This window comes from Narcine bancroftii, chromosome 2 (assembly GCF_036971445.1).
Source record: "Narcine bancroftii isolate sNarBan1 chromosome 2, sNarBan1.hap1, whole genome shotgun sequence".
Classification (NCBI taxonomy): Eukaryota; Metazoa; Chordata; class Chondrichthyes; order Torpediniformes; family Narcinidae; genus Narcine; species Narcine bancroftii.
The window spans coordinates 242,839,758-242,867,057 of NC_091470.1; the positions used below are offsets into that span (position 1 = coordinate 242,839,758).

General features: G+C 39.4%; 1 protein-coding gene across 5 annotated transcripts in view; it reads right to left on the reverse strand.

Moving 5' to 3' along the window:
- amph (amphiphysin) overlaps nt 1–27,300 on the reverse strand; it is a 202,642-nt gene that overhangs the window by 45,727 nt on the left and 129,615 nt on the right. For all 5 annotated transcript variants that reach the window (XR_011352088.1, XM_069920633.1, XM_069920635.1 and 2 more), the window contains 7 exons: nt 14,328–14,438; nt 11,083–11,106; nt 10,451–10,474; nt 8,107–8,139; nt 6,354–6,416; nt 5,157–5,267; nt 2,632–2,691 (listed from right to left, as the gene is read on the reverse strand). Coding sequence is in view for 4 of the 5 variants with exons in the window: in XM_069920633.1 (XP_069776734.1) it covers nt 2,632–2,691; nt 5,157–5,267; nt 6,354–6,416; nt 8,107–8,139; nt 10,451–10,474; nt 11,083–11,106; nt 14,328–14,438 (426 nt within the window). In the remaining variant the exon portion in view is untranslated. The remainder of the gene's footprint in view (nt 1–2,631; nt 2,692–5,156; nt 5,268–6,353; nt 6,417–8,106; nt 8,140–10,450; nt 10,475–11,082; nt 11,107–14,327; nt 14,439–27,300) is intronic.

Here is a 27,300-nt window from a genome sequence, read left to right on the forward strand (position 1 = left end):
TCTGGTTTGTCCTTCCAAAATGCATCACCTCACACTTATCCACATTAAAATCCATCTGCCATTTTTGGCCCAATTCTGCATCGTGTCTTTATCATCTTGTTACCTTCAACAATCTTCAGGTCCATCTACAACTCCTCCAACCTTCATGTCATCCGCAAACATACTGATCCATCCTTCCACCTCTTCATCCAGGTCATTTATAAAAATCTCAAAGAGCAGGGGTCCAAGAACAAATCCCTGCGGCACTCCACTAGTCACCAACCTTCAGAAGGAATACTTTCCTTCCACTACTACTCTCTGCTTTCTTCCTACAAGCCAATTTTTTTATCCATATGGCTAATTTTCCACTGATCCTGTGACTCATGTCTTTCTGGATGAGTCGTAGGGGACCTTGTCAAATGCCATGCTAAAATCCATGTAGACCACATATTCTGCCCTAACCTCATCAATTTCTTTTGTTACCTCTTCAAAAAAACTCAGTTAGACTTGTGAGGCACAACCTTCCCTTCACAAAGACATGCTGACTATCCTTGAGCAGACTGTACTTCTCCAAATGGTCATAGATCCTATCCTTAAGAATCTTCTCCATTAGTTTACATACCACTGACATAAGATTCACCAATTTATAATTCCCAGGATACTCCTTGTTATCTTTTTTAAACAAGAGGACTACATTTGCCGTTGACTAATCCACCAGCACCTTCCCTGCAGCCAAAGAGGATTCAAAGATCATAGCTACTGCCCCATCTATCTCGTCTCTCACTTCCCACAGCAACCTGGGGTACATTGCATCCGGCCCTGGGGACATATCAATCTTGATGTTTTTAAGAAGATCCAAACACTTCCGCTTCCTTAATCTCCACATTGTCCAGCACACAGGCCTGTTCATTTTCCACCTCTCTGTGATCAAGGTCCTTTTCTCTTGTGAACACTGAAGCAAAATATTAATTTAGGACCTCCCCAACTCCTCTGTTCCCTCCCTTCATTCTTGTCTCATCCTTCTCTTCTTTACATACGCACAGAACATCTTGGGGTTCTCCTTAATTCTACATGCCGAGGCCTTCTCATGCCCTCTTTGAGCTCTCCTGAGACCTTTCTTAAGCTCCTTCTGGACTACCATATACTTCTCAAGAGCCCTTCCTGTTTCCTGCTTCCTTCTTCCTCTTGATTTGTTGCCTGACCTGTTTCTTCAGTCACAGTTCCCTTTTCCTATATCTTTTCATTGATCCAGTGGGACAAACTTATCTTGATTTCTGCTCGTGGTCCCTAAACTTCCTTCACATTACTTCTGTGCTTTCACTCCTAAACATCTGTTTTCAATTTATTCTCTTTAGTTCCTGCCTCCTCCCTTCATAATTAGCCCTTCCCCAGTTAAGCACTTCCCCTTTATCCTTTTCATGTTGAAGCTAAGTTGAAGCTAAGGAAGTTGTGGTCACTCTCACCAAAATGCTCCCCACTGAGAGGTCCACCACCTGACCAGGTTCATTCTGCAGAACCAGATCCATGGCCCCTCCTCTCATCAGCCGGTCCACATACTATGTCAGGAATCCCTCTGGTACACACCTGACAAATTCAGCTCCATCTATCCCTCTTGCAGTCAGTTGATGCCAGGTGAAAATTTAAAACTACATACTCCCAGTCAATACTGTGGAAAACAGATTTCTCATTATTTCTTCCAGCACCAATCCAGAAATCAATGCAGTATTTGAGATTTAAATAACCAAAAAATAAATATAAATGGATGAGGAAACATGTTTTAATTAGATTAAATATTTTCCAAAGAAATAAAAGATGAGTCATTGGTCATCACCAGACATGGTGTAGAGTAGAGGTGCAAGGCCAAATGATGAGATCAGGAGTTTATGTTGGAAGGAAATCCTTACCAATATCAGTCGTGCTAGGAGGGGGTCTGCTACAGGTTTAGACATGGTTGCAGATATAGAAAAAAGTTCTTAGAAATGTAATTATAATTAAAGTGTGAAAAAAAATCTAGGGATATGAGCTCAGATTATTAAAAATGCTAATATTAGCAAATAATTCTTTTCAAAGAATTTAATTTTGGAACAAAAGATCAGAATTCATTCAAAAACAGTTTGGCGATAGATTGAATAAAAACTGGGATATTTCCAGAAAGACATTGAATTTGAACTCTCAAGCTGAGAGTTATGAAATCTTCCATCACAAAAGGATGCCATTGTGGCTGGGTGGATTACCTGGTGAAACGGTTGTCAAAGGGCCTTCTGCCCCAACTCACTGATAGATAAAATGACTCCAGACAAAATGCAGAGGGCGGACATTTTTTTTAAAAGAATCCTTATGTAGGTAAAGCCAATGATCTTGACATTTTACAGAGAAATCATACAAGTGGTTTACAAAATCAAACTCGTATTAGATTGTATAATCATACCTCAGAATGAATGTGGCTCAAACGAACATCTCTTTCTTAAATACCAAATGATTAACATGGCAGTGACTACATGGTCCTTTTTCATGAATAAGCATCTCTGACGTAAATTGAACTGATCCATTTATGGAGGATTAATTAAAGGAAAGAGGTTTGATGCTTGATATTTAACTGTAATGAGCAGAAGCCTAGATTTAGACACAGTCATTGAAGCATTGTTTATTTACCTCAGTGCCGTCAGTCTCAGCACTCACAGCTGGCTCTTCCACTTCAAACTCCTTCATCTCCTTAACAGGGGAGGAAAAAAAAAGCATTAGATTTATTTCATTTGAATGTAATCCAGTCCCATATTTTAAATGCTATTATATAAAATATCAAAACATAGAGTCAAAGTGCTCTACAGAACACAAACAGGCCCTTCAGCCCAATGTCCCATTTGCCTGTGTTTGACCCATATCCCTCCAACCTCTTTCTATCCATGTTCCTGTATGAATATTTTTTGAACATTACCGTTGTCCCCACTTCTATCACTTCCTCAGGAAGCTCATTCCATATACTCACCACTTTCTGTATGAAGAAGATACCCCTCAGGTCTCTTTTAAATCTTTCCCCTCATCTTAAATGTGTGGCCTCTAGTTTTGAATTCCCTTACCCTGAAAAAAAAGTCTATAACTAGATATGACCCCGATGAATTGGTTTGTCGGATGTTATACCTGGAAAAAGCACCGCCGAGCACAGACTAAGGCAGCACGTTTGGCGTAACGGTTAGCGCAATGCTGTTACAGCACCAGCGATTGGGACCAGGGTCCGAATCCTGCACTGATTGTAAGGAGTTTGTATGTTCTCTCTGAATCTGCTTGGGTTTTGCCCGGGAGCTCTGGTTTCTTTCCACCATTCAAAATGTACCGGGGGGTTTAGGTGAATTGGACGTAAATTGGGTGGCACAGACATGAGGGCCGAAATGGCCTGTTACCGTGCAGTATGTCTAATTTTTTTTAACAAAATAGTTTTTTTTTTCAAATTAAATTTAAGCCATCAGGTATATTCCCAGTCTGGTACATAGTGCTATAGTATGAGCAGTACATTTGGAAACGATGAAGCCAGATGCCAATGATCTGATTCTGGAGTCAGGGGGGCCCATGGGACAGTGGTCTATGTGAGAATGTACCCAAGGGATGCTGGGGTCTGGTCCTCTGCAAGTGAAACTATATATTTCCCGATCTCTGCAACACCATTGCAGTGAGATGTGGTTCATGCCTGCAATACTTCAGAATTCTAACCTCCAATATGCATCAGTAAGAAAGTCTATTACTCAAGCTGGTCTCTTTTCCAGAAAGGAGCAAGGAAATAAAATATAAAGGAAGACAATTAGTCAGTACTGCCCTTTCCATTGGCTACTGACCCATTAGTGATACCATGAAGTGTAAACGTTCACAAACATTCATAGTACAAGGACTATTTCTTTTCTGATAGCATGTACATACTCTCAGAAATATACATATGTACACTATGTACACAAATTATGCATAAATATAAATATTTTACATACATATACCCACAGATATAATGTACACATTTGCACATGCACACATACATGCAGATGAATTGATTTGAACAGTGCGACAGAGTATTTAGAGATGGTTTGGGAGGAATTGTTAGAGCAGCTTGCACACACACATTTTGAAACACAGAATATTTGTGATCTTTGCAGGCAGAACAGAAGAATTTTGATCTCAGAGAGGGAGGGTGTGAAACAGAGATAGAGGAGACAGAAATCAGTTCCAGAAGGACAAGCTGGCAAACTTTGGAAGAGATTGGCAGTGGGAAAGGTGACCTGAAAGAAAGAGGATCATCTGGAGAACCCTGAAGGGGGAAAATTTCATCAGCAAGACTGATTGAGAAGGAATCAGTTGTGGATGCCCTGGAAAAGGAATCTCTGTCTGAAAACCAGCAAGAACCCTCCTGAGTGGTTACCATTTGCCTGTTAAGCACCAAAGACTGGTGAACTTTGTTAATGCTAACTTCTGTGCACAGTAAAAGAATTGCCTGCAACCAGTGAGATTGGACTGTGATCCAAAGAACTTTTCTAATCTAAAATATACATTATACATTACACACATCTGCACTTAATGCTGGGGGGGGGGGGGGTGGAATTAAGTAGTTAGGTAGGTTAAGTAAGTAGGTTAAGTAATAAGTTCGAGTTTAATTCTGTTTTCTTATTTAATTTTAATTAAAAACTTCTTTTGTTTAAGTAACTCTGTGTTGTGGTGCATATCTATTGGTGCTGGTTTTTGGGGTAATCTGGACTCTGTAACAACAGATACTTTAAACATACAGGCAGGCAGCCACACACGTGGACTGGAACGTGCAGTGAAAGCAAATGGAAAAATGACTATATTGCAGTACATAGCTTGGTTGTACACAAATCAGATCAATAACAACAAGCCCATCACTAATGTTTGTGCAATCATTAAAAAGTTCATATTTATTGTTTCTGTCAATGAATGAATATTTAGGTTTTGTTCATTTTCAATGAAAATGGAAGGAGGTGGGTTAAAGGTAAGGGTGCGAAGTTAGTGCTGAGAGAAATATCATAGGCAACATCATGGTCAGAATGGGGTATGACATACTCATTAGATGGAGCAGGAAACCACCTCTACACAGGCAATAAAAGGGAAATGGCTGCAATGATGGAATGAAGTAAGCACTTACTGCTTGTGAATTGATTCTGCACTCAAACAGTGGGACTCACCTCAACCTCCTCCATGGCTGTACTGGGCTCAGCAGAGAGAGTAACCTGGGGTGGCTCTGTGCCAGCTTCTGCAGCTTTGGACTCCTCGGCAACAGTGGCTTCAGCATCAATCTTTTGAGAGTAGGGGAATATGGCTACATTAGTGCTTGGAGGAAATTCAATAACTCAAAACACCACAAAAAATGAAGATAAATTAATATTCTGTAATCTAAATTGTAGAATTCTTCTTCTCAGCAAGGATCAGTGATATGTGTTTTTTTTTTCCTCCATGGAAATGTCTTGAACTCTTAGAATTGGATTCAATGACCATAGATTTTGAATGATTTAATCCTCACAAACAGCTGCACGGTTAGAGATGCGGTTAGCACAACACTATTAAAGCACTAATGACCAGGGTTCTAATCTAGCACTGTCCGTAATGAGTTAGTATGTTCTCTCCATGTCTGTGTGGGTATCCTCCAAGTGCTCCAGTTTCCTCCCACCCTTCAAAACGTACAGATGCTGTAGGTTAATTGGGACATTTGGGCAGTACAGGGCTTGTGGGCCAAAAGGGATTGTTACCCTGCTGTATGTCTAAATTTAATTTAAAAATAAAAAAATATAAGTAAAGGAGCCATTAATCAGTGCTAAACCTTTACCGTACATTACATCTTCTGTGACACTAAGGACCTGGACAATATTCAGGCATTGGTGGTTAATGGCAAGTAAACTCATTGGAGTAAAGCAGTTGTTCTCAACCTTTTTCTTTCCACTCACATACCACTTTAAGTATTCCTTATGCCATAGGTGCTCTGTGTTGCTTTGTTCAGATTCCCTCCTCTGCCCTCACTGCTCTCCATTAACCTATAGACAACCTGTTTACAGCTAATCCACACAGCAACCCTGACTTCACCTTTCCATTGAGAGCCTTTTCTATCCTATTCATCCCTCCCCATAACCCTCTCTGCAAATTAAAACCAAATATTTTTACTCTTCCCAGTTCTAATGAAGATTCTTCAACCTGAAACAGGAACATTTTCCTCTCCCTCTTTGCATTGATGCTGCCCGATATACTCAGTTTACCCAATAATTTGTGATTTTATGCCATTACTATGTTCTTTTAGGCACCCTCCACACTGGCAAAAAAAAAACCTTGCAGGTAAGATTACTGACCGTGAGATTATAGAATAAAAGTGTAACAGATGAAACATGACTTACCACTGTATCAAGCAGGCTTTGGTTGGGCAAATCTACGGTTCCCCCTGTGATACCAGCATCCAGCTTTCATAGGTGAAGACATCAAAAGGAAAAGTGTGAGTCAGGAAATGTCACAGGGGAGGAAAGATTTCTCACCAGGCTTGAGATGTGGCTAGCGTGATCCTAGTCAACTGATCTATGCAAAAGCTCTTCAGGATTAATCAGAATGTGGAATGCAGAATAAGGAGCACAGTTGGAAGACACTTTCATCCATCAAAAGCACTATTAATATTCATTTGCACAAGCTCCAACACTGTGTTATCCTCAGGGAGTCTTAGTCAGGGACAACAGCTTTCAAGAAGACAAAATCTTTTTAACATTCAATTTTTCACATGGTTAACCCTGACTATGGATTCAAAGCAACCCCAAGATTTGAGCATATAATCTGTTGATACATTAATAAAGTATTCCAGTGTGACTTTGTTGTTGCAGGGGCTGGTTTTTGAATGAGCAATTGATCTCACACCCCTTGTCATTTTGTTCAAGGTGTATTTTAAAGGTTATGTGTCCAATCATCATGCTTTAACCAACAGCATTAAACTGTTTACCGGTGATCCAGTTCATCACTGCTTGCTGAACTTTACTGCATGAGAAGTGGCTGGGTGTTTACATTATAATATCTACCCTTCATAGGTTGTGAAGCAATTCTTTCCTTTTGCTGATGGTCAAAACTATTAATAAAGACAAATTTCAATGTTAATTGAATGAATAACCAGTTGGAAATAATTGTTTTAAATTTATGATTTAACCTGGGTATGTTAAATTATTCATAGCAAACAATTTTCATCCAAATTTTGCTTATGGCCCTGTCTCTTGCATACTTATTTTCAATTTTCAGTTATTTTGTGATTCATTCAACTCTTTGATTTAAATTTTACATTCAATCCATTATTTCTTTTAGAATTGATTAAATCCTGTTGTTTCAAAGATGGGTACACAATTTTCATAATACTGGAAGATGACATTTTTTGGTTTATTATTTTTCATGATGATTCGGGTCAGGTCTGCATTTGATTGTCATCCCGAATATTTCCTGACAAAGTAGTAGTGAAGATGTTCGACAGAATTCCAAGGAACAGGTGAGATAGATCCATGACACAGCATCAGTGAACAATTCCTAAGAACTGCATGGGAATTGTTACTCAAGGCTTTGGAGTAAAGTTTAAACCGACAACCTTCTGGCTCAGGGTTGCACACACAAGCGTTGAACCAAGGCTGACTCTTGGCATACATTGTCGTCTTGTCAAATCTCACACATTGAAAATCATCTCAGTTTTCCCTTTAGTCCACAACATTTATTCATTAGATTCTGAATTTCCCGTGGAAGCATTAAAGAGAGAAGTATACATGTGGGGAGCCACCTCACAGGAAAAAATGGTTGGAAGGACGTAAGCCACCTATTGACCCATTTATATAAAATATCAGGTGGGTTTAACCTCCTTTTTACCCAACCGGATGATCTGCCAGTGGCTCAGACAGATTGCATGTAAGAAGCATTCATCTATTAAAATATACATTGTACTAGCAGAACCAAACTGATTGTCACAAGACCATCACTGAAAGGTGACTGAATACATGATGCAATATGGTGCATGGAAGTCCTCGGTCAGATTAACTATGATCTTATTGAATGGCAGAGTAGGCTTAATGGGCTGAAGGACCAACTCCTGCTCCTAGTTCTTATGTTCTTAACAGTTTATCATAAATATCTTACCTGTGTGAATCCATTGAGTACAGCATTGGGCATCTGGGAAATTGAAAAAAAAAAGAGGTTAAGATATGGTCAGGACCTAATATCACTGACTAAAATGTTATATACATGACAGTTAGTTATTTTCCATTAATTATGACATGCCCTGTAGGAGGAATACACAGAACAACAGACAATTGAAGGAAAGGCTGAAACAATGATAATATTGAAGCTATAGGTGATATTTACAGTCAAATTTAGTCATTCCTAGTATGTTTTCTACTCTAAACACTTGACAAGGTACCTCTTCTCTTTCAGCATCTAGCTCCTGGTATAACAGTCCATATCTCCGGTTTGCACTCTCATCTTCCGATAGATCCGAGAAGCTTGTTCCATTATCTTTTGGGCTGGATGAACTCTTGTTGCTACTGTTGCTTAAAGTCTCATCTGGGTAGAACATCTGGGGGATACGTGTATATTTATCTTGAACTCCATCACTAGTGCTTTCAGTGTCCCCACTCAAGTTCTGAGCGTCCTCATTCTGACCAGGACCAGCCAGGACATTTTCAGCACGTGAATTATCAATAGAGTCTGGTGCAAGAGAAAAACTCTCATTTTTATCACACCCTTTCCAAAAGTATTCTTTTCCATCTCTGTTTGGGTTACCAATCTCTTCTTGTTTCTCTTGATAGATTGGAGACAAGGCAAGTCCATTAGTTTGGTCTTCTGGCAGCCAAGGGAAAGCCCAGTCAGTGCTGCTAGCAGTATGCACCCAGTTCTCTGGCCATACCTCCTGCTTTTCAGTCCTACAGAGCTCTAACTCAAGGATTTCAGTAGAAATCGTATCTGATCGATTTAGTATTGGGACTTCAGTACAGGTTTCATCTAATTGATTAGTTCCCATTTCTGTGTTAGTTGTATGATCTGTTGCAATTTTCTTTGATTTAGAATGGCACTCCATATTCTGACACTGTATTGTGTAACCTGTTTCCTCATGGCTGACACCAAGCATTTGGTCCCCTTCACACCTGAAAACAACTCTCCTCATTTCCTGGTGACTGGAGGTGGCTTCACCCATATATGCCAAAGGAATGTTATCACCCACTCGACCATCTGGAAAGCCATCCCTTGTGTGGTTAAGTGGAATACTCGCTGTCATACAGTGACCACTATTCTGCTCATTCTGGTAGCTCTCAGTGCTGTAACTGCTCTGAAGCCTCTCAATGAAGTCCAGCTCATCGTTTCCCTCAGAACCCTCCCTGGTATGGACTTTGGGCTCATAATCCTTACCGGTATTTTCCACTGCCTCAACTCCTGGCTGAACATGTGAATCACCCTGTCCAAAGCTGTATTCATTACCTATCTGTCCTAATTGACTCACACTTTCTCCTTGAGCAAGTTCTACATCTTGGGATATAACAGGAGTCAAGGATGACTTCTGATCAACACAGAATTCAGATTCATGCTCTTGCTCCATATACAGATTTATCTGCCAACTATTACTCCCCATGACTTCAATGTCTACTTGTTGGTCTAATGGATTCTCCTGCCAACTCTCTGCAATGATTGAACCCTGTTCTTCTTCTTCAGCCTGAAACACAGGATTCGCAAAGCCTTCATCTGAGCCATCAGCATAAGTTCCGGCAGTTTCTTGCACTTGAGCACATGGCTGAGCTTCAAGGTGAGAGCCAGCTAGAACACTTTCTTTGTTGTTAGCAAATATGCCAGTGTCCATTAAGCTGCACTGTAACATGCAGTGCTGGCTGGCTGCTATTCCCGAAATTGTTGTAATAACGTTGCTTGGTGCACCAGCATCTATGCTGTCCTCTCCGGCCGGCTTATAGACAGAGAAGAGATTTTCTGAAGAGTCGGGCTTTTGACAGAAAATGAGTGAAGACAAATATAAAAAGATAGCAAAAGCAGATATGATGTTAAAAAAAAGCAAAACAAAAATATGCTTTTCCAGTGGAGAAAATAATTGATATAAAATAAAGCACAGGATATGGATATCAGAATTATAGAACAGCATATTTACTTGGTAGGACTCTAGGGTCAGCTAGTCTAAATGAACAATGAGCATGAAACCAGCTCTGTAGGATGATGGTTCCCATAGGTACTGCCCTGCTCTGCAGCATTCGACCGCGAAGTGTCCCCTCTCCTACCAACCCCCACTCCTCCAACCCTATCCATCACTGAATATATATATTACACACACTATAAACACATGCAAAATTACGTGAAGAAAAATGAGGTAAATCTTGTAAAGATGAAAGCATTAACATTGAAAAATAGTGTAGTCTTCAATGAATAGATTAATATGTTTCGTGTTCTTAGAGGTTTAAGTGTAAGAATTAAGAATTATACTCACAGGCTGAACCAGTTCTGTGTTTGCCTTGAGATAAACAAAAAAAGCAATGTTTGTCTACTGTCATTATAAAATATAACATTTGTTTCATCATATAATCATGTCTCATTTACCAATGCAAAAGTATGTTTTCAAAACCTGATGTCTTGCTTCTGCTGAAAGTTTTTAAAATAAAATTCTCATTGTATATCTGTGTGTCTTTGTTGGTTGGTGTGTATACCATCCAAAGTCAATTGATGACCATTCTGTCAATGTTGTGGAGAGTCGCTGAGATATTGTGATAATTTTTAAAGTACCAGTTTTTTAAAGTCTACAAATTTACAGTCCAATTGGACTGCATCAATGGATTTTGTTTTTACACACACACACACACACACACACACACACACACACACTGCACAGAATCCCACATTTTTGAAGCAGCTTACAATTCTACTGTATTTGAATGATTCTTCATCTTGACCACCATTATTCAAATGGCTAGATCAAACAGTTAAATTATGTAGTAACCTCTTGTGCATTAACTTGAAATAAATAAATCTTGAAGCCATCTAATAAACCAAACGAAGATTTCTTCAAAAGTGAATAAACCTGGAGATGAGATTGACTTCAGAAGGAAAATATAGTCTTCATACCTCCCACAGATCCCAAGGAAGAGTCTGAAAGTGGAATAAAAACAAACCTTAAGACAATTGGAATATTTCTGTAGAAATCAGGCATATAATTTTTCTTCACTTTTATCATTTTCCATTTATCTCACACTTCACTGTAGAATAATGTCCTAAGGTCTTTTTCAGGGATATAATCTATCAATGGCTGTTAAGACAAAGTAGATACTCTCTGTCAGGAATGGTATATCGCTTGATGCAAGTCCTGACACTGGTCATACTTTTCCACAGCTGCATGAGCAGCAGGGTCGTGAACCAAATCAGATGTCTAATGCCACCCTCCATCTCTTAAAGGGAAGGTGCACTGTGTCTAACAAATTCTGGGAACTCCATGTGACCTGCATTTGATGTGGGAAAGATGTAACAATGGACAAAGTAGACACCAGGTGAGAATAACTGAGAATAATACAGTGATCCAGGAATCCTCCATATAGGCAGTCAGTGCCAGGAGTGCAGCCAAACGGTCCAATGCAAAGTCAGAGGTTACTAAATGACCAATCAATTAGTCAAGATCTGTAAATCACTTCTAATTCCATCTAAGCACCAAATATTACTCAAAGCATTTCACCGCACCATCAATTACTGTCAATCAAGGCTTATAATATTCAAATGCTTCATACACACTCATAAACCTAATGCAGAAAAATCATAACCACATCTCATAGACAGGTATTTACCATGCAATCCCATTTATATCTACTTTCCAGGGCAGGATAAGGAACACAAACAGCAGGAACTAGCCAGAAGAGAGAGATACAGTCCTGCTGGCGCAAATCAATGTCAGCTGGAAGGAAAGTGCCATTGCCAAGGCTGTTTATCCCAGTGAGATGGAATCAATTGTAGGTGACAACATTTTCATGTCTAATCTTTCTTCTCACATCTCCCTTCTCCAGAAAACTCCAAGCTCTCCTCCCTTAAACTGCAGAAGGTACAACTGGAACTCACTGTTTTAGTGGATCCCAACTTTTAATCTTTTCTCATTTCAAGTTCCAAAAACTTCAACTTGCCCAGTGTGAGGACCAGTCTGAGGCCTGAGTTAACATGTTGAAGGTACATTAACCTTTGACTTCACACCCACAGCCAGCAGCTGAGATACTGGCACTGGACATAATTTAGGAGAATGCACAACTGCAGATTCCACCTGTGACAAGACACTGAGCGAAAAGGCCAGCAAACAGGGCAATGAGCAAGAACAGTGCTGGAGCCAGTTTGCCTCAGGGCAGGATCGACAGGAGTCAATGGGAGTTGAGACAGAGAATGCAGCAGGCAAAGGTTAATGCTCCATGAGGTTTGGTGCATTGGAAAACTTGCCATAAAGCCTCTTCCTGTGTCAAGAGGACGTAGGAACCAGGACAAAGCTTGCAGTCAATCCTTTGTAGCCTGAGCTTAGTGGCCAATTTCACCACCAGATTTATAAAAGCAACCAGGGTCTCAACTTCCATCACTGAACTCACAGAGCTACCTAAAACAAGGGTTCTGCTCATATGATTACTAGTGTTGAATATAGATCACAGGGAGCCCAACAAACTGTCATCCAGCAGATCACCATGGTGGGTGAGACATAGTCCTGGGAAGGTCATAATAACTCCAAGGTACATAGATCAGCTGTCATCTTGCAGGGCAACAGCATTCATGTTCTACCTGTTACTTGCTGGCACACTGCAGTCAATGGATGGGATGGCACTGGAGAAGCAAGGCAAGCAATGATAGGTAGTAGGCAGGTACTAAAGAAATGCCCAAGATGATTTGTTTAATTGTAAGTGCAAAATACTACGATTTCATTTGTATACTTTGTTTGGAATTTTCATTTTATATTGGCTTCAATTTTTACAAGGGAACAATGTGAAATTCCATGATAGTGGGAAGCCAGGAAATGGAGCACAAAGAGTGGTTTGTAGTTGCTGGGACATTTTATTGCATTTGCATGTCCAGCCTGGGATAAAGCAGTGGTTGAGACAACAACTTCACCTCATGACCCTCTTCTTCTGTCTTGTCCTTTTCCTCAACTTCTCATCTGATATAACTGCTCTCTCAAGAGTTGCATCAAACCTTTGGAAATCCTGAGGACTGTTCAGCAGAAAACAATGGAATTTTTCCAGAACAATCCAAGCAGCAGGTGTTGATTCTGCTCACCAATGACTTTGCTTTATTTGATTTTCCTTGAATCAACTTAGCTCGTGTGAATGTAGGCTACAACCAGAGTCAAAAGCCAAGCCATTGGCCTGTTGACCAGTCCCTTAGTTTGACCATGGAGACAGAAAGATTGATGGCACAGCAAAAGGCAATAGAATGAAGGGGTCAGGACTGATCGTAAGATATCAAGAGTTGACCCAGAATTACACATCATCTCCAGTTTGAGAGAGTGGGACTCCTCCAGTTCTTTCACAGGACAAAATAGCAAAGCTTAAGTAGCCAATGGCACTCTGAACTTTGAGTTCGCAATTCAGCAAATCCATACACTTACTGGCCCAGCTTGTATATGCCATGAGAAAACAAAATGAAGTTACTGGGCATTTCCAATATATTCTGATGACATGATTCATAAGCCACATCGAGGAGTATCCTGCACTGGAGTTCCCATCGAGAATACTCACTGTATGCCATCACAACTCAGAACCTACATTTGAGACCCTGCCTCAGAACTTGATGACCCTCTACAGATGTTGCTTGACCTGCTGAGTTCTTCCAGCAGTTTATATTTTGCTTCCGATTCTAGCTTCTCTTGTGCCTCAGGTTCTACCTTGGTTGCCAGAGCTGCCTGGATCTCCAAAAGCCCAGGAAACACGGCAGTACCAAGGGACTGCTTGGGCTACCTACCTTTACAATGCTGCTCACAAGAGGAACAAGAGTGCTTCTCAGCAGACTCTGACCCATCAAGATAACATATTTCTTCCCTGCCTGTGGATCTCATCTCCAACCGACATTGAGAGATGCATTCTGATCTGAGAACAAATATGTCCCCACATGCACCCACTAACCACAGAAGCAAGCTCTGTACCTGTTCCTGCTTCAAGCCTGACTTGGAGCCCGGATCATCAGGCTGACATCCTCACCACCCCATAATTCCCAGGCATGTATACTAATAAATCAAAGTTCACAGAATGCAGGAAAACCTAGACTTCCAAGTTTCTCACCTCAAATTCCACTACAGCTAATATTAGTAGTTCTATGGACATTTCTTACAAATGAACAAGAAACTCTACAATACAGACCTGAGCATGGGGTGACTGACTTCGTGCTACCGTGCTGGTCTGGTCTGGTTTGAATGGATCAAAGTCCAGGTCGAGCAATGACTCCCCTGGTTGTGTGGTAGGCTTTTCTGGCTGCAAGAAACATAAAGGATTTAATTTTGGCTCCAAACATCACCACACAGGTTTACTTGCATAAATGAAGATCAAACAGAATTGCTGATACACAGTACCCAGAGCCAGAGGGCCTAGTGCCGACACATCAAATGTCCCAGCATCAGTGGTCCCAGCTCTGACTGTCCTTTCATCAATGGTCCCAGCTCTGACAGTCCCAGCACCAATGGACACAGCTCTGACTTCCCAGAGTTGATGGTCCCAGCTCCAACTCTTCTGCTGAGTCCAGCCCTAACTGTCCCATACCAAAGGTTCCAACACTGACTGTCCCAGCATTGATGAGCCCAGCCTTGCCTGTCCCATCACCACTGAACCCAGCACCAACCACTAATGGTTCTAGCTTTGACTGTTTCAGTACCGATGGTCCTAGCTCCGACTTTCCCTGCATTGGTGGACACAGCTCTGACTGTCCCAGCACCAATAATCCCTGCCTCAACTTTGATAGTATCCTCAGTCCCTGCTCCAACTATCCTAGTGAGCACAGCACCAACTGTCTCAGTACAAACAGTCCCAATACAGACTGTCCAATATTGTCTAATGTGGAATGTACCAGCACAAATTTTCCAAGTACTATTCCTCTAATACTAACAATCCCAGCACCCATGGTATGTGCATGGACAATTGTTTCACTGATGTCCCCCTCATAATTTTATTTTCCTCTATTCAGAACCCCTCATCCTTCGTCACTTCAAAGGGTCAGAGACAGATGATTTGGGGAAGATCTATTTTCTCTGACAGGATTATTTGAAGATTTTGACATCAGAATAGCTCCGTCTGATTATATAATATCATTCCTTTGAGGAACTCTTCTAATCCCAGCAGACTATGATACTGCAGGCTGATTGTTACATTCATTACTCCCAGGTCGCTCTGCAGCTGAAAATGTCTGATGGTAACATTTATTTTGTGACAAGAAAGTTATATCCCTTGGCAAAATTATTATTTTCATGTTCAACATTTGTCGTGAAATTGACATAGATCTATATTCTTTGGCTTGGCTAATTTATGGAGGGGGTAATATAGACCATGAGATAATAGCATATAAAATCACATTTGCATTGCTATAGCATTTTCAAATATAATCAGATCATTTTTAGTCATAGAGCACTGGAGTCCAAAGGAATGATTCTGCAATAGTTCCATGTTTCTATTTTGTAGTATTAAAGTCTATTCAAAAATCATTGGATTACATCTTACCATTTAGAAAAAAAATGCTTTGTAATAAATCTGGTAGACATTTACTGTTCCATGATAGTGCTGTGATATACATTTTTTAGCATTGTATTTATGTCAGAAAAACATCACGTCTTTAACAGAACAAGAACAAATGCACTGGGAGCCACTGCCAGAAATGCAGTCTTGTCAGATATGAGTTAGTCGGAGAGAGGGGGAATTTTGTCCAACTGTGTTCAATACCATAGAATTGGACAGTTTATGAACTGAGGTGCAGTATAAAAAGCCCCCAATAGTTCAATTGAAGCTGCTTGTTCTTATATGGTATATTTAAAATATGTCAGCAGGTAGTTTACAGAGGCAAAAGGAAAATTTGTTTCTGAGACAAAGGCAGAGATTGTAAGGGTGACCGAGAGCTTGATCAAAAAGATGGATTTTTAGAAGAAAAAGAACTTGTCAGTTGAATATTCAATTAGGAAAAAAGTTTCAACAGAAACTTAACAGATCTCCACATATTTTACAAACCATGTAGTATTTTTTTTCTGATCTATCCAACATTTTAATATAAGAAGCAATTTTAGAATGTGTTCCTGCAAATATAAATTAAATAAATGGCAAGGTAATCTGCTCTAGGTATTGGCTGAATTATAAAAGCTGGTCACCAGAACTCAAGTGGTTTGTGAATTAGACATAGGTTCATTTTTAAGATCAGTGATAATTATCTTTCAGACTAAACGTTAATGCAAGGTCCAAAGCAGATTGGATTATGCACTTCAGCCTCAAATGACACTTGAATCCTTTATCAGTGGCTCCACTACCTGTGTTGGATCCCAGTAAACATGGCCTGTGCATGTGTGTCTTGGTTGGTGATTCCAGTTCATTTACAAGGGAATGTAGGCAAAAATTTTTAAGTTGTGAGATCTTTACCTGGATTGACCAGGGATGGCAGGCTGAGTGGTCACTCACTTTCATTTCAATACTAACTTGACAAACTGGGCTTCTTGCACACACTTAAATATTCTTTCTCAAAACAATGCATTCAAAGGGAACACAAAAGATTCCCAAGCCAAATAAAATTTCTGCAGCAAATTTTGTCTATTTAAATTACTAAATCGATATTCACAATTGTTAGTAAGACCATGATTTATGAGCGGCATATCAGTCAATGGGCACGGCTTCTCAGAAAGATGACATTGAGTCCTGAGGATTGCAAATGGAGGAGGTGTATGCTTTACCATGCTCTGCAGAGTTATGCACCAGGGATGAAAATTGAGACTGCAATATTGAAGATTTAACAAATACCGTCCTTTGAAGTGGTTCAAGCCATCTTCAATAAGGGGGAGGATTCAAAAATAAAAGAGATAACACCTGTAAAATTAGGATGGCAGAAAAAGATTAATGGCGTTCAAAATTACAACATTACTGGGAATGGAGAAGACTTAAGAAGTTGTTGAGAAGCAAAATATACTGGTGCTAAACATCTGAACTGGTGAAAGGAATTTTGCAAATGCTCGACATGTCAGGCAGCATTTGCAGAAAAGGAAACAAAGTTAACAGTTCAGCTGCTGAAATTTTAAACTTTTCCACGGATCGATCAGCTGGATATTTCCAACATGTTCTGGTTTACCCTCTCTCATATTTATTTGATTTCATATGAAAATCAGTCACTCTTCACAATCCTTTTTTTGTTGACACATGGTTTTATTTTGGCTAATGCATCTCTACCTCACAGTATGTCCACATTAATGATACCATATAGAATTTGTTGATGTTTAGTAGACAGAGGAAAGTTGGAGGAACTCAACAAGTCAGACACCACCCATGGATAAAAATTTTCAGTGAACTCTTTATCCGTGGATGCTGTTGGACTCGCTGATTTCCTCCAGCAATTCTTTGCCTGCTCAAGATTCCAGCAATCACTGCTTTTGGTTTTTTGTCATTGATGTCTATGCTTTGTACACTGGCTGTCTCTTATATTGCACCATCAAGTAGTCAACGACAATTTGATACATTAGGATAGAATCTTCCCTCGCTCTGACATGCTCGCACATCTCGAGATACATTTTGGGAGTCCAGTATGCAAATGTTTTTGAAATTGAGTTAGATAGTTGCTTGCAGAACAATAATGAAACACGTTGGGAGAAAGTATGGTGGCAGGATTGGGATCAGTTCTCTTTTCCGAATGACCATTCTGTCCATATGCTGCTGGGAATCTGATGGCTATTCTACTGGTTCAATCTAGGATTTATCCACAAGCAACAATGGGTTTTTTTCCCCATTGGCAGCTCTTTCCTAAGCATGGATGGATATAAGTTAACATCCCCTTTCATTATTTTTATGTTCATAGTAACACTGAATGCAAGAAAAGATACATAATTCCTCACATTATTCATCTATCCCCAGAGCTAACACTTCTCTTTTCATCTGTTCAGCATCTTTTGACTGCCATAATTTAAATGGATTTTTCCGACTAAACCTACACATTGCCTGCACTTGGTGGTATTTTATAAACAAAGCTCTCTCCAGAAAATGTAGCCAGGTTTTGAGTGATCAGTTCAATGGCTAAGTAAATGCAAAGTATACTGGGCCAAGTTACTGCCAGTTAGCTTAGCATGGGTATGACCAGTCAAGTGAGAAATACATAGCACTAATATCTGTACTGTAACATTCTAGGGTTCCACGATTTTGAACGATTATGATTGGGGAAGGATCAGGACATCTGTGATGCAGAAAATAGTTGGCATTAGGGTTAGTGGAATGCTGTTACAGCACCAGCGATTGGGAGTGAGATTCCAAGGAGTTTGTATGTTCTCCCCGTGTCAGCTTGGGTTTTCTCTGGGTATTCCAGTTTCTTCCCACCATTCAAAAACGTACAGGGGGTTGTGGGTCAATTGGGTGTAATTGGGTGGCATGGGGGTCATCGGCTGAAAGGGTCTGTTACCATGCTATATGTCTAAATTTTAAAAAAATGTGTGCTACCAGAGAGCGATGCAAGTCTCAATAAAAACACACAAATGCTGGAGGAACTCAGCAGGTCTTGCAACATCCACAGCTATGTATCATTTAACGTCCATGCTACGTTTTGTGAAATAGGACGTTAGGCAATTTGTGCAAACATCATACTATATATGTAGCAAAGCTATATGGGATTCTATAGTGTACCTATATTGGCTAAATAGCCAAGATACTGTACAAATACAGTGCAGTATTTCAGTTAATGTATCTGGCAAGGTAATTATGGGTTAAGTAGGTTAATAGTGTATAATACTGTATACATAATATACTCAAGAGAAGCACAATACATGAGATTAAATGCTGCTGCCTACGAGTCAAGGCATATATTGTTATACGGTAAACTTTTTATTTGTACGTGGGGGAAAATTCACATTAAAATAACAATAGAAAGGACAGTACATACATAAGCCAGAAATATAGGCATTTATTATGACTATCAAGACATACGTATTATAGGTATATATGTACTGTACAATTATACACCTGGCAGCATAATCACTTGTATACAAGAGACATGAGATAGACGTGTTGCATGTGGGAAGCTGTTATGTTCACTATGTCCATTTATGTCCACTATGTCCCATTCTTCGATCAGGATTTTGAACTCTATTATAACCTTATGGAACTACAGACACATATGTGATTGGACATTGCCCGAACAGACATTTTGTGTCTCATGACTATATAACTGAAGTTTTGGACCTGACCCCTTCTTTGATGTAACTCTCAGACTCAGAAAAAAAAATCAGAAATTTGGAACAGTACTGTACAAAGTTGATGCTGAGGGGAAAGGCGGTGTTGCCTTCTCCCTCTAATATTGGCAATTTGTGGAAGCTGCAGACAACATATATTTATCTTTTGTCCAGTATCTAGTTCAAGACAGAATATTATAAAACAAAAACCACACAATAAACTAATAGATAATAATGATATCAAATGATTACATTTCAGAAGCTAATTAAAATTCACAAACAAATAAATGAAACCCCTAATGAATTCAATAGTTTTGGCAAAGCCTTAACCTTTCACTTATTGCAAGGTTTTTGTTGTCTGTGGAGATATGAACAACGATTGTTGTTACAGAGGACAGCCTGACCATGATATCATGGCAAAGGGAACACAGTAAGCCAGGGGAATGATGGTGAGGTATGATGGTGGACAATGTAGTCTCAATTGATGCTGTTCTCACTTAAAAAATGTGCTGGTAACAGTATCTAGTAAATCATTAAGGTAGTGGACAAGGTCTAAAACAAAGTTGGGAGGGGCCATTTTGCTCTTGGAGGGCAAGTCTTAAGAAGAGAAAGATCATAGACTTAAAGGGAAAGGACAAAGTCAAAGTGCAAAGGAACAGACTTGGGTAGGTGATATGCAAAGCAAGTCAAGAAGGAACAGAGACTTTACATTTGCAAGTCATACAATGAATTTTGTTGCAAGGTTGTCGGGTACAAAAGTACAAGGATGTGCTTTGGTTGTACAAACATTGTTGAGACCTCATTTGGAATTTTGTTGAAGTTTTGGTCTCCAAAGCTAGAGAAGGACAGACTTACTTTGAAATCAATGCAGCAAAGATTTGTCAGATTGATTCCTGAATTAACCATTCATTCTACAAAGAATAAATGAATAAAATTGGTCTGTACTTAGCAGAGTTTAGGAAAATAAGACATCATGCACCACCTGTTTCAAGGACAGATTCTTTCTGGTGTTATCAGACTCTTGAATCAAACTCAAACTGGAATATTGTATTATGTCGCCTTTGCTCCATATCAACTGATCTTTCTCTATAATTTCTATTTTGCACTACTACACATTTAGACCCACAACATAGTAATAGGCCATTTTGGCCCACAAGTCCGTGCTGTCCAATTTACACCCAATTAACCTACACTCCCTCCCCCACCACCCCGTATGTTTTAAATGGTGGCAGAAAACCAGAGCCCATGGGGGAAACCCCACACAGACAAATGGGGAACGTACAATCTCCTTACAGTAAGTGCAGGATTTGAACCCCAGTCCCAATCGCTGGTGCTTTAAAAGCGATGCACTAACCGCTACGCCAACCTTACTCTTATTCTACTACATATTAGATATCTGACTGGTTTGCTCACAAAAGAACCTCTATCACTGCATCTTGGCTCATGTGACAATAAATTTGGCCATGAGGTAGTCTCATTGAAGCATACAACACTCTGAAAAGGCTCTACAACTTAGAACTAGTGTCCACTGTCTTGGGATAGAGAGGTGACTATTTTAGGCGAGTTGAGCTAAGTTAATGGAGAGGGTAATAAATCTTTAGAATTCTGCATGTCAGAGAGATGTGGATGACCCCGAAGCCAAAACTACGATTGACAGATTGCTAGAGTATGAGAAGTCTGGGGATCAGGGAGATTTCTGGGATCAGAGAGAAGTTGATGAGATACAGTATCTGTCACCATCTAATTGCATGGGGAGCAGCAGGAACATGACCTGCTTCTGCTCATATTTTATTTGTTTCCACGAGATTAATGAATGCACAATCTTTGCTCACCAGCCTTTTTTTGTCATAACTTTCAATGATGGATTGCAGCCCTGAATACCTTTGTTTTGAACATTGCGAGTTGAGACATGAAGATCCTTATTAAGAGTTAATAAGGCAATCCAGGGTGGGGATTGAAAATGCAATAAAAATAAGAAATGGGCTGTTAATGAGAGAAATATGTCTTTATTTATGAAAAGTCACATCAACTCTCCACTGGGACACCATAAAAACAATGCTCTATATTATAGAATGTGCTGATTTAGATTGGTAGGACAATGATAAACAACAAGGATTTATTTTAGTAATCCTTCGTGGTGCAAGAAAAAAATGAAACCAATGAATATAACGTGCTAAAAAGTATAGAGTGATGATCAATTATTCCTGCTGCAAGTGAAAGGAAAATAGGTAAAGTTAAAACTGCAGTATAGTAACAAAATGTTAAAATGGTCAAAAAATGCAGAAAATATACCACCAAGTTGCTAAAGTCACAGAAGTGTCACAATTCACTATCAAATTTATATTCCAGTCAGCACTTAAACCACCTGATTTGTCTCAAGGAGACCTATTATACAAAATGTCTCACAAACCATATAAACTTGGGATGAGATTTGAAAACTTTGTAAACAAAGTTTTTTCAAGAAATGCCCTAAAGAAGGGAGTTCTGGAACTTGGAACAAAGATTATAGAACTGTAAAGAGCAAGAACAGGCCCATTGGTCTGTACCGACCATGAGATTATCATAATAAGCAAAAGTGCAGTGTACAAATGCACTGAAATCCTTCTTTCTTGTTGCAGCTACACAGATACTAATAAGTAATAAAATACAAGTTAAATTACCAAATGAGGGAAAAAAATAGATAATAAAGGTAAAAGAATCAATATTCACAGCCTCAGTTTGTGCTGAAAAAATGTGATGTTACAATAAAGCTGCCAGATTTTTGGACCTGGGATAATGCTATGGTTAGTGTAGTACAAGAAGATTCAAGAGCTGTTGGAAAAATACTGTCTTGAACATAGAAGTGCTGGTATTCTGGACCTGCTGCCTGAAGGAGCAGTGAGAAGAAAACGTGACCAGGGTGTTGGGGATCCCTTTATGATGTTGGCTGCCTTCTTGAACAGCGTCTCAATTGGATGTCTTCAGTGGATCGGAGGTTGGTTCCCACAATGGACTTGGCTAGGTTTGCCACTTTCTTGGGCCTTCTGCGTTCCTGGGCATTCGAGTTTCCAAGCAAGGTAGTGATGCAGCCAGCAAGTCTTCTTTCTACAGTACACTGATTGAACTTTGATACAGTATTTGATGACATGTCAAATCTTCTCAGATTCCTGAGAAAGCGGAGACATTGATGTGTCTTCTTCACAGTTGTGCTGGCCTCCGGAGAGGCCTCTAGTATTTGCCAAAGCTCTTTCCAGCTCACGGTGTCGAAGGCTTTGGTGAGGTCAACAAAGGTGATGTAGAGTCCTTTGTTTTGTTCTCTGCACTTTTCTTGGAGCTGTCTGAGGGCAAAGACCATGTCAGTAGTTCCTCCGTTTACGCGAAAGCCGCACTGTGATTCTGGGAGAACATTCTCGGCGACACTAGGTATTATTCTATTTAGGAGAATCCTAGCGAAGATTTTGCCTGCAATGGAGAGCAGTGTGATTCCCCTATACTTTGGAAGTCTGCATAAACAACATCAACTGTCCTACTCCCATCAATCATCCTTGTCACATCCTCAAAAATTTCAATTAGGTCTGTATGACAGGATCGCCTCCACACAAAGCCATGCTTAATCTCCTGAATAAGTCAGTGCTTTTCAAGGTGTGGAAAATCCCAAACAATCTTCTGCAATAAATAATATTTTTTCTTTGACTATTAATTCCAGCATCTCGTCAACAATTAATATTAAATAACTAGCCCCACAGTTTGCAGCCTTTTATCTTTCCCTCTTCTTGCGCAAGGATTTGTTGTTTTCTAGTTCACTGATACCCTCCTGGTACTCTTCAAAAAACATCAATCAATGAATTCATGCAACCGCTTCCTGAAAAACATTTAGATGCAAGCCTCCAGGCCTCAACAACTTGTCTGCCTTTGGTCCCATTACCTTTTCTGATACCTTGTGCCTTGTCAGAATCAGAATTTATTGTCATGAACATGTCACAAAATTCTTGTTTTGCGGCATGCAAACATTTATATAAACTACCTATAAATAAAAATAAATGAATAATGGTGCAAGAAAAATAAAAAGACAAAGTAAGGTAGTGTCTATTGTTTATTGTTCATTCAGGAATCTGATGGCAGAGTGAAAGAAGCTGTTCTTGTGCCAGTGAGTGCTCATCTTCAGGCCTTTTCCTCAATGGTAGCAGTGTGAAGAGGGCATGGCCTGGGTGGTGGAGGATTACATCAAATACTGTATCCTCTTTGAGGATAGAGGCTTATTTCTTCAGACACTACTTTGGGATTGCGATTTCTCAAGATTTTCCATTTTATGTCCCAGAGACCCCACAGTGAAGACTAATGAAAAAAAAAATCAGTTCAACATATCTGGTATTTCCTATTTCCTGATATTTAGATGTAGGCAAAGCAGTTTTGTAATAAAGCAGCAAACTTGATCTTCTTTGATAATAATCCTGCAGTTGTAAACATTAATATTTCAAATATTATTTTTGAATGTTTTAACTTATATACTATATTTTAATCTTTTAGAGCTCTTTGCACTTCTACCATTCCAGTTTTTACCAATTAAATGTTACTCAGGTTTCCTTTTTTGTTTCAGAAGAATGAATTTCATTGTTCATTAGTTTGAAATGCATTCTTTTGACTGGAACAATATTATGTTTTTTTCTCACTAAGGTAGTAATCCAAGTCATTAATGAATAGTTTACCCCCAGCTCAGATCCTTGTCACTGAGGCCTTTCAACTTGTTACACCTGTGCTGCCTCTGGAGCTATTTGATGGAGTTTTTCAACCAGTTTTATTTTCTGCTTTCTGCATTGTCCTACAAATCTTAGCTTTTGAAAACAGTGTCTAATTCACTGTGGAAAATTACTTGTACATCATCTCCACCCAAACAGTGCACTAGGATTTTAGATTTTGCTACATTAAAAAAAAAGCCTCTCATTAGTTACTTTGGCCAATCATTTTAAAACTGCAACAGAATGTTGGTGATATGGTAAATGTCCAAATTACCAAAACGAGAGGAAAACAAATGGTGGGTGGATAAAAAGGTTAGGGAACTCTGGGACAGGAGAAATTTGCAGAGATAATCAGTAATTTGAACAACACAATGAATTTAAAGTCTGAGGATCTGGAACCACTGCAAGTTAAGAAGCACAGAGGCAAACACAAATTAGTGAATCAGAATTTTTTTTTTTTTTTTTTAAATTTTTTATTTTTCACACCATAAATCACATTAGCCATGATATACACTATTTCTTTTTCACACATATACAGTGACTTTTTCTCCCCCCCCCCCCCTCCTCCCAAGCCACCCCCCCACCCCCCCCTCTCATCCATTTTAGGTATACAATCTAGGTTGCATTAAGCCAGTCAGACAATGTTGTCATTCAACAAAAATACACCAGAAATTCTACTGAGTCCATTCTTTTCTTTCCTTCTCCTTCCATCAACTTAGGTAATGTTTGTCCCCGGTAGGTTTTCGCTATTGTATTTAATGTAAGGCTCCTATACTTGTTCGAATATTTCAATATTATTTCTTAACCTATATGTTATTTTTTCTAATGGAATACATTTATTCATTTAAATTTAGTAGTTTCTTCCTTTTAATTTGGTTATGTATTCCATTAATATTTAAAGTCATATAGTTCAGCGTAGCCCTTTTATATTTTGTTTATCTTCTCTTTCCGTTTTTCCATCATTACCTTTCCTCCTTTTCCATTTCTGTTTTCTTATTTTCAACTCTTTATAAGACAACATTCCTATAAGATATTTCTATCTTATTTATCCCCAATCTCCCCTTCCCCTCCTGAGTTGTCCTTTATCCCTTGTCGGACAACCACATCTCCCCTCTCCATTTGGATTTGCGAATCCACTCGCAAGCGTCAACTGATTTTGCAGTGACCGCTATTTCCCCCCACCCCACCCCCCCCAGAAAAGATTTCGCTTTTCATATGTAACAAAGGTCACTCTTTTAATTCCCTCCTTATTCTCTCTATTCCATTACCTTCCCTTATTAATTCTTGTCTATACTATCTATATTTTCCTCTAAGTACAGATACATTCACGTATGCACATTGTCTCTATTCACTCTTATACCTCTTTACCCGCATACATATCAATCGTGATCATTTTTACTCTCATTACCCGTCTTCATCCCTCAGTCTATTTTTGTCTTTACCCACATACATATCAATCGTGATCATTTTAACTCTCATTACCCGTCTTCCTCCCTCAGTCTATTTTTGGAATTGTTCTGCAAATTTTTGTGCTTCTTCTGGATCCGAGAATAGTCTGTTTTGTTGTCCTGGAATAAATATTTTCAATACCGCTGGATGCTTTAGTATAAATTTATACCCTTTCTTCCATAAAATCGCCTTTGCTGTATTGAACTCTTTTCTCTTCTTTAGGAGTTCAAAACTTATATCTGGATAAATGAAGATTTTTCGCCCTTAATACTCCAGTGGTTTGTTGCCCTCTCTTACTTTTTCCATTGTCTTCTCCAGTACCTTTTCTCTTGTAGTATATCTTAGGAATTTTACTACAATAGATCTTGGTTTTTGCTGTGGTTGTGGTTTAGAGGCCAATGCTCTATATGCCCTTTCTATTTCCATTTCTTGCTGTAGTTCTGGACATCCTAGGGTCTTAGGGATCCACTCTTTTATAAACTCCCTCATATTCTTGCCTTCTTCATCTTCCTTAAGGCCCACTATCTTTATGTTATTTCTTCTGTTATAATTTTCCATTGTATCTATTTTTTGAGCTAGTAGTTCTTGTGTCTCTTTAGTTTTTTTATTAGATTCCTCCAATTTCTTTTTTAAGTCTTCTACCTCCATTTCTGCTGCTACTGCCCGCTCTTCCATCTTGTCCATTTTCTTTCCCATTTCTGTTAAGGTCATCTCTATTTTATTCATTTTCTCTTCTGTGTTGTTTATTCTTTTTCTTAAATCATTAAATTCCTGTGTTTGCCATTCTTTAAATGACTCCATGTATCCTTTAATAAGAGAAAGTATATCCTTTATCTTGCCTTTCTTTTCTTCTTCTACTTCACTGTACTCTTCCTCTTCCTCTTCTTCTTCCTCTGGGTTGGCCATCTGTTGTTTCTTTGGTGCCCTTTCCTTCTCTTCTTTCTTGTTTCTATTGTCTTCTGTGGTCTCTTCTTGCTGCAGGTGTTCTGCAGCTGTCGTTGCCGGCTGTGGAGATCGACTCCCCAGCTGGTCCCCCCACCCGTCGGTGTGTTTTTTTTCCATTTGCATCGCGCATGCGCGACTCCTCGCGCATGCGCGGTTGCGCACTTTTACTCGGCTCAGCGAGCCATTTTTGTAGTCCATTATTTACCGACCTGAGGGAGCGGGTTTCTCTCTCTGCAACGGGCCTCTTCGGACAGGTAAGGCCTTCACCTTTTTCCTCCTTTGTCTTCTCTTCCTCTCTTCTTACCGTTGATTTTGATTTTTCTTTTTTTGTTGCCATCTTCTTTCCACCTTTATACTCACTTTTCTGTAACTTTTATTTCTGTGCCTTTGTGTTTTCCTTTGTTTTTCCCGACTTTTCTGGAGAGGGCTGGAGTTCACTGTCCGGCCACTACTCCATCACGTGACTCCTCCCCCTGAATCAGAATTTTCAATGAGCTCATTTATGGAGGGCGACGAACTTTCAGGCAGCAAGTACAGCATTGGAATAGTCAAGCCTAGAAGCTGGTTTGCTCCTTCATCTCAAGAGATGAGCAAGTTCCCAACTGAATCAATCTGATAACTGAAGTAATTGAATGGGAAGAGCTTACAGAGCCGACCTGTGGATTTCTGCAGAACAGTAGAGAATATATTCCTTGTTTGTATCCTTCAGGCAATTAGCAATTGTGATTCTTCCGCAAAGAGTTTTTGACTGCTTAAATATACAAATGTTAATATTCTGGGCAACATAATAAAATGCAAAAAATTTTTTTATTGGACCATGGAACAGCCAGATAC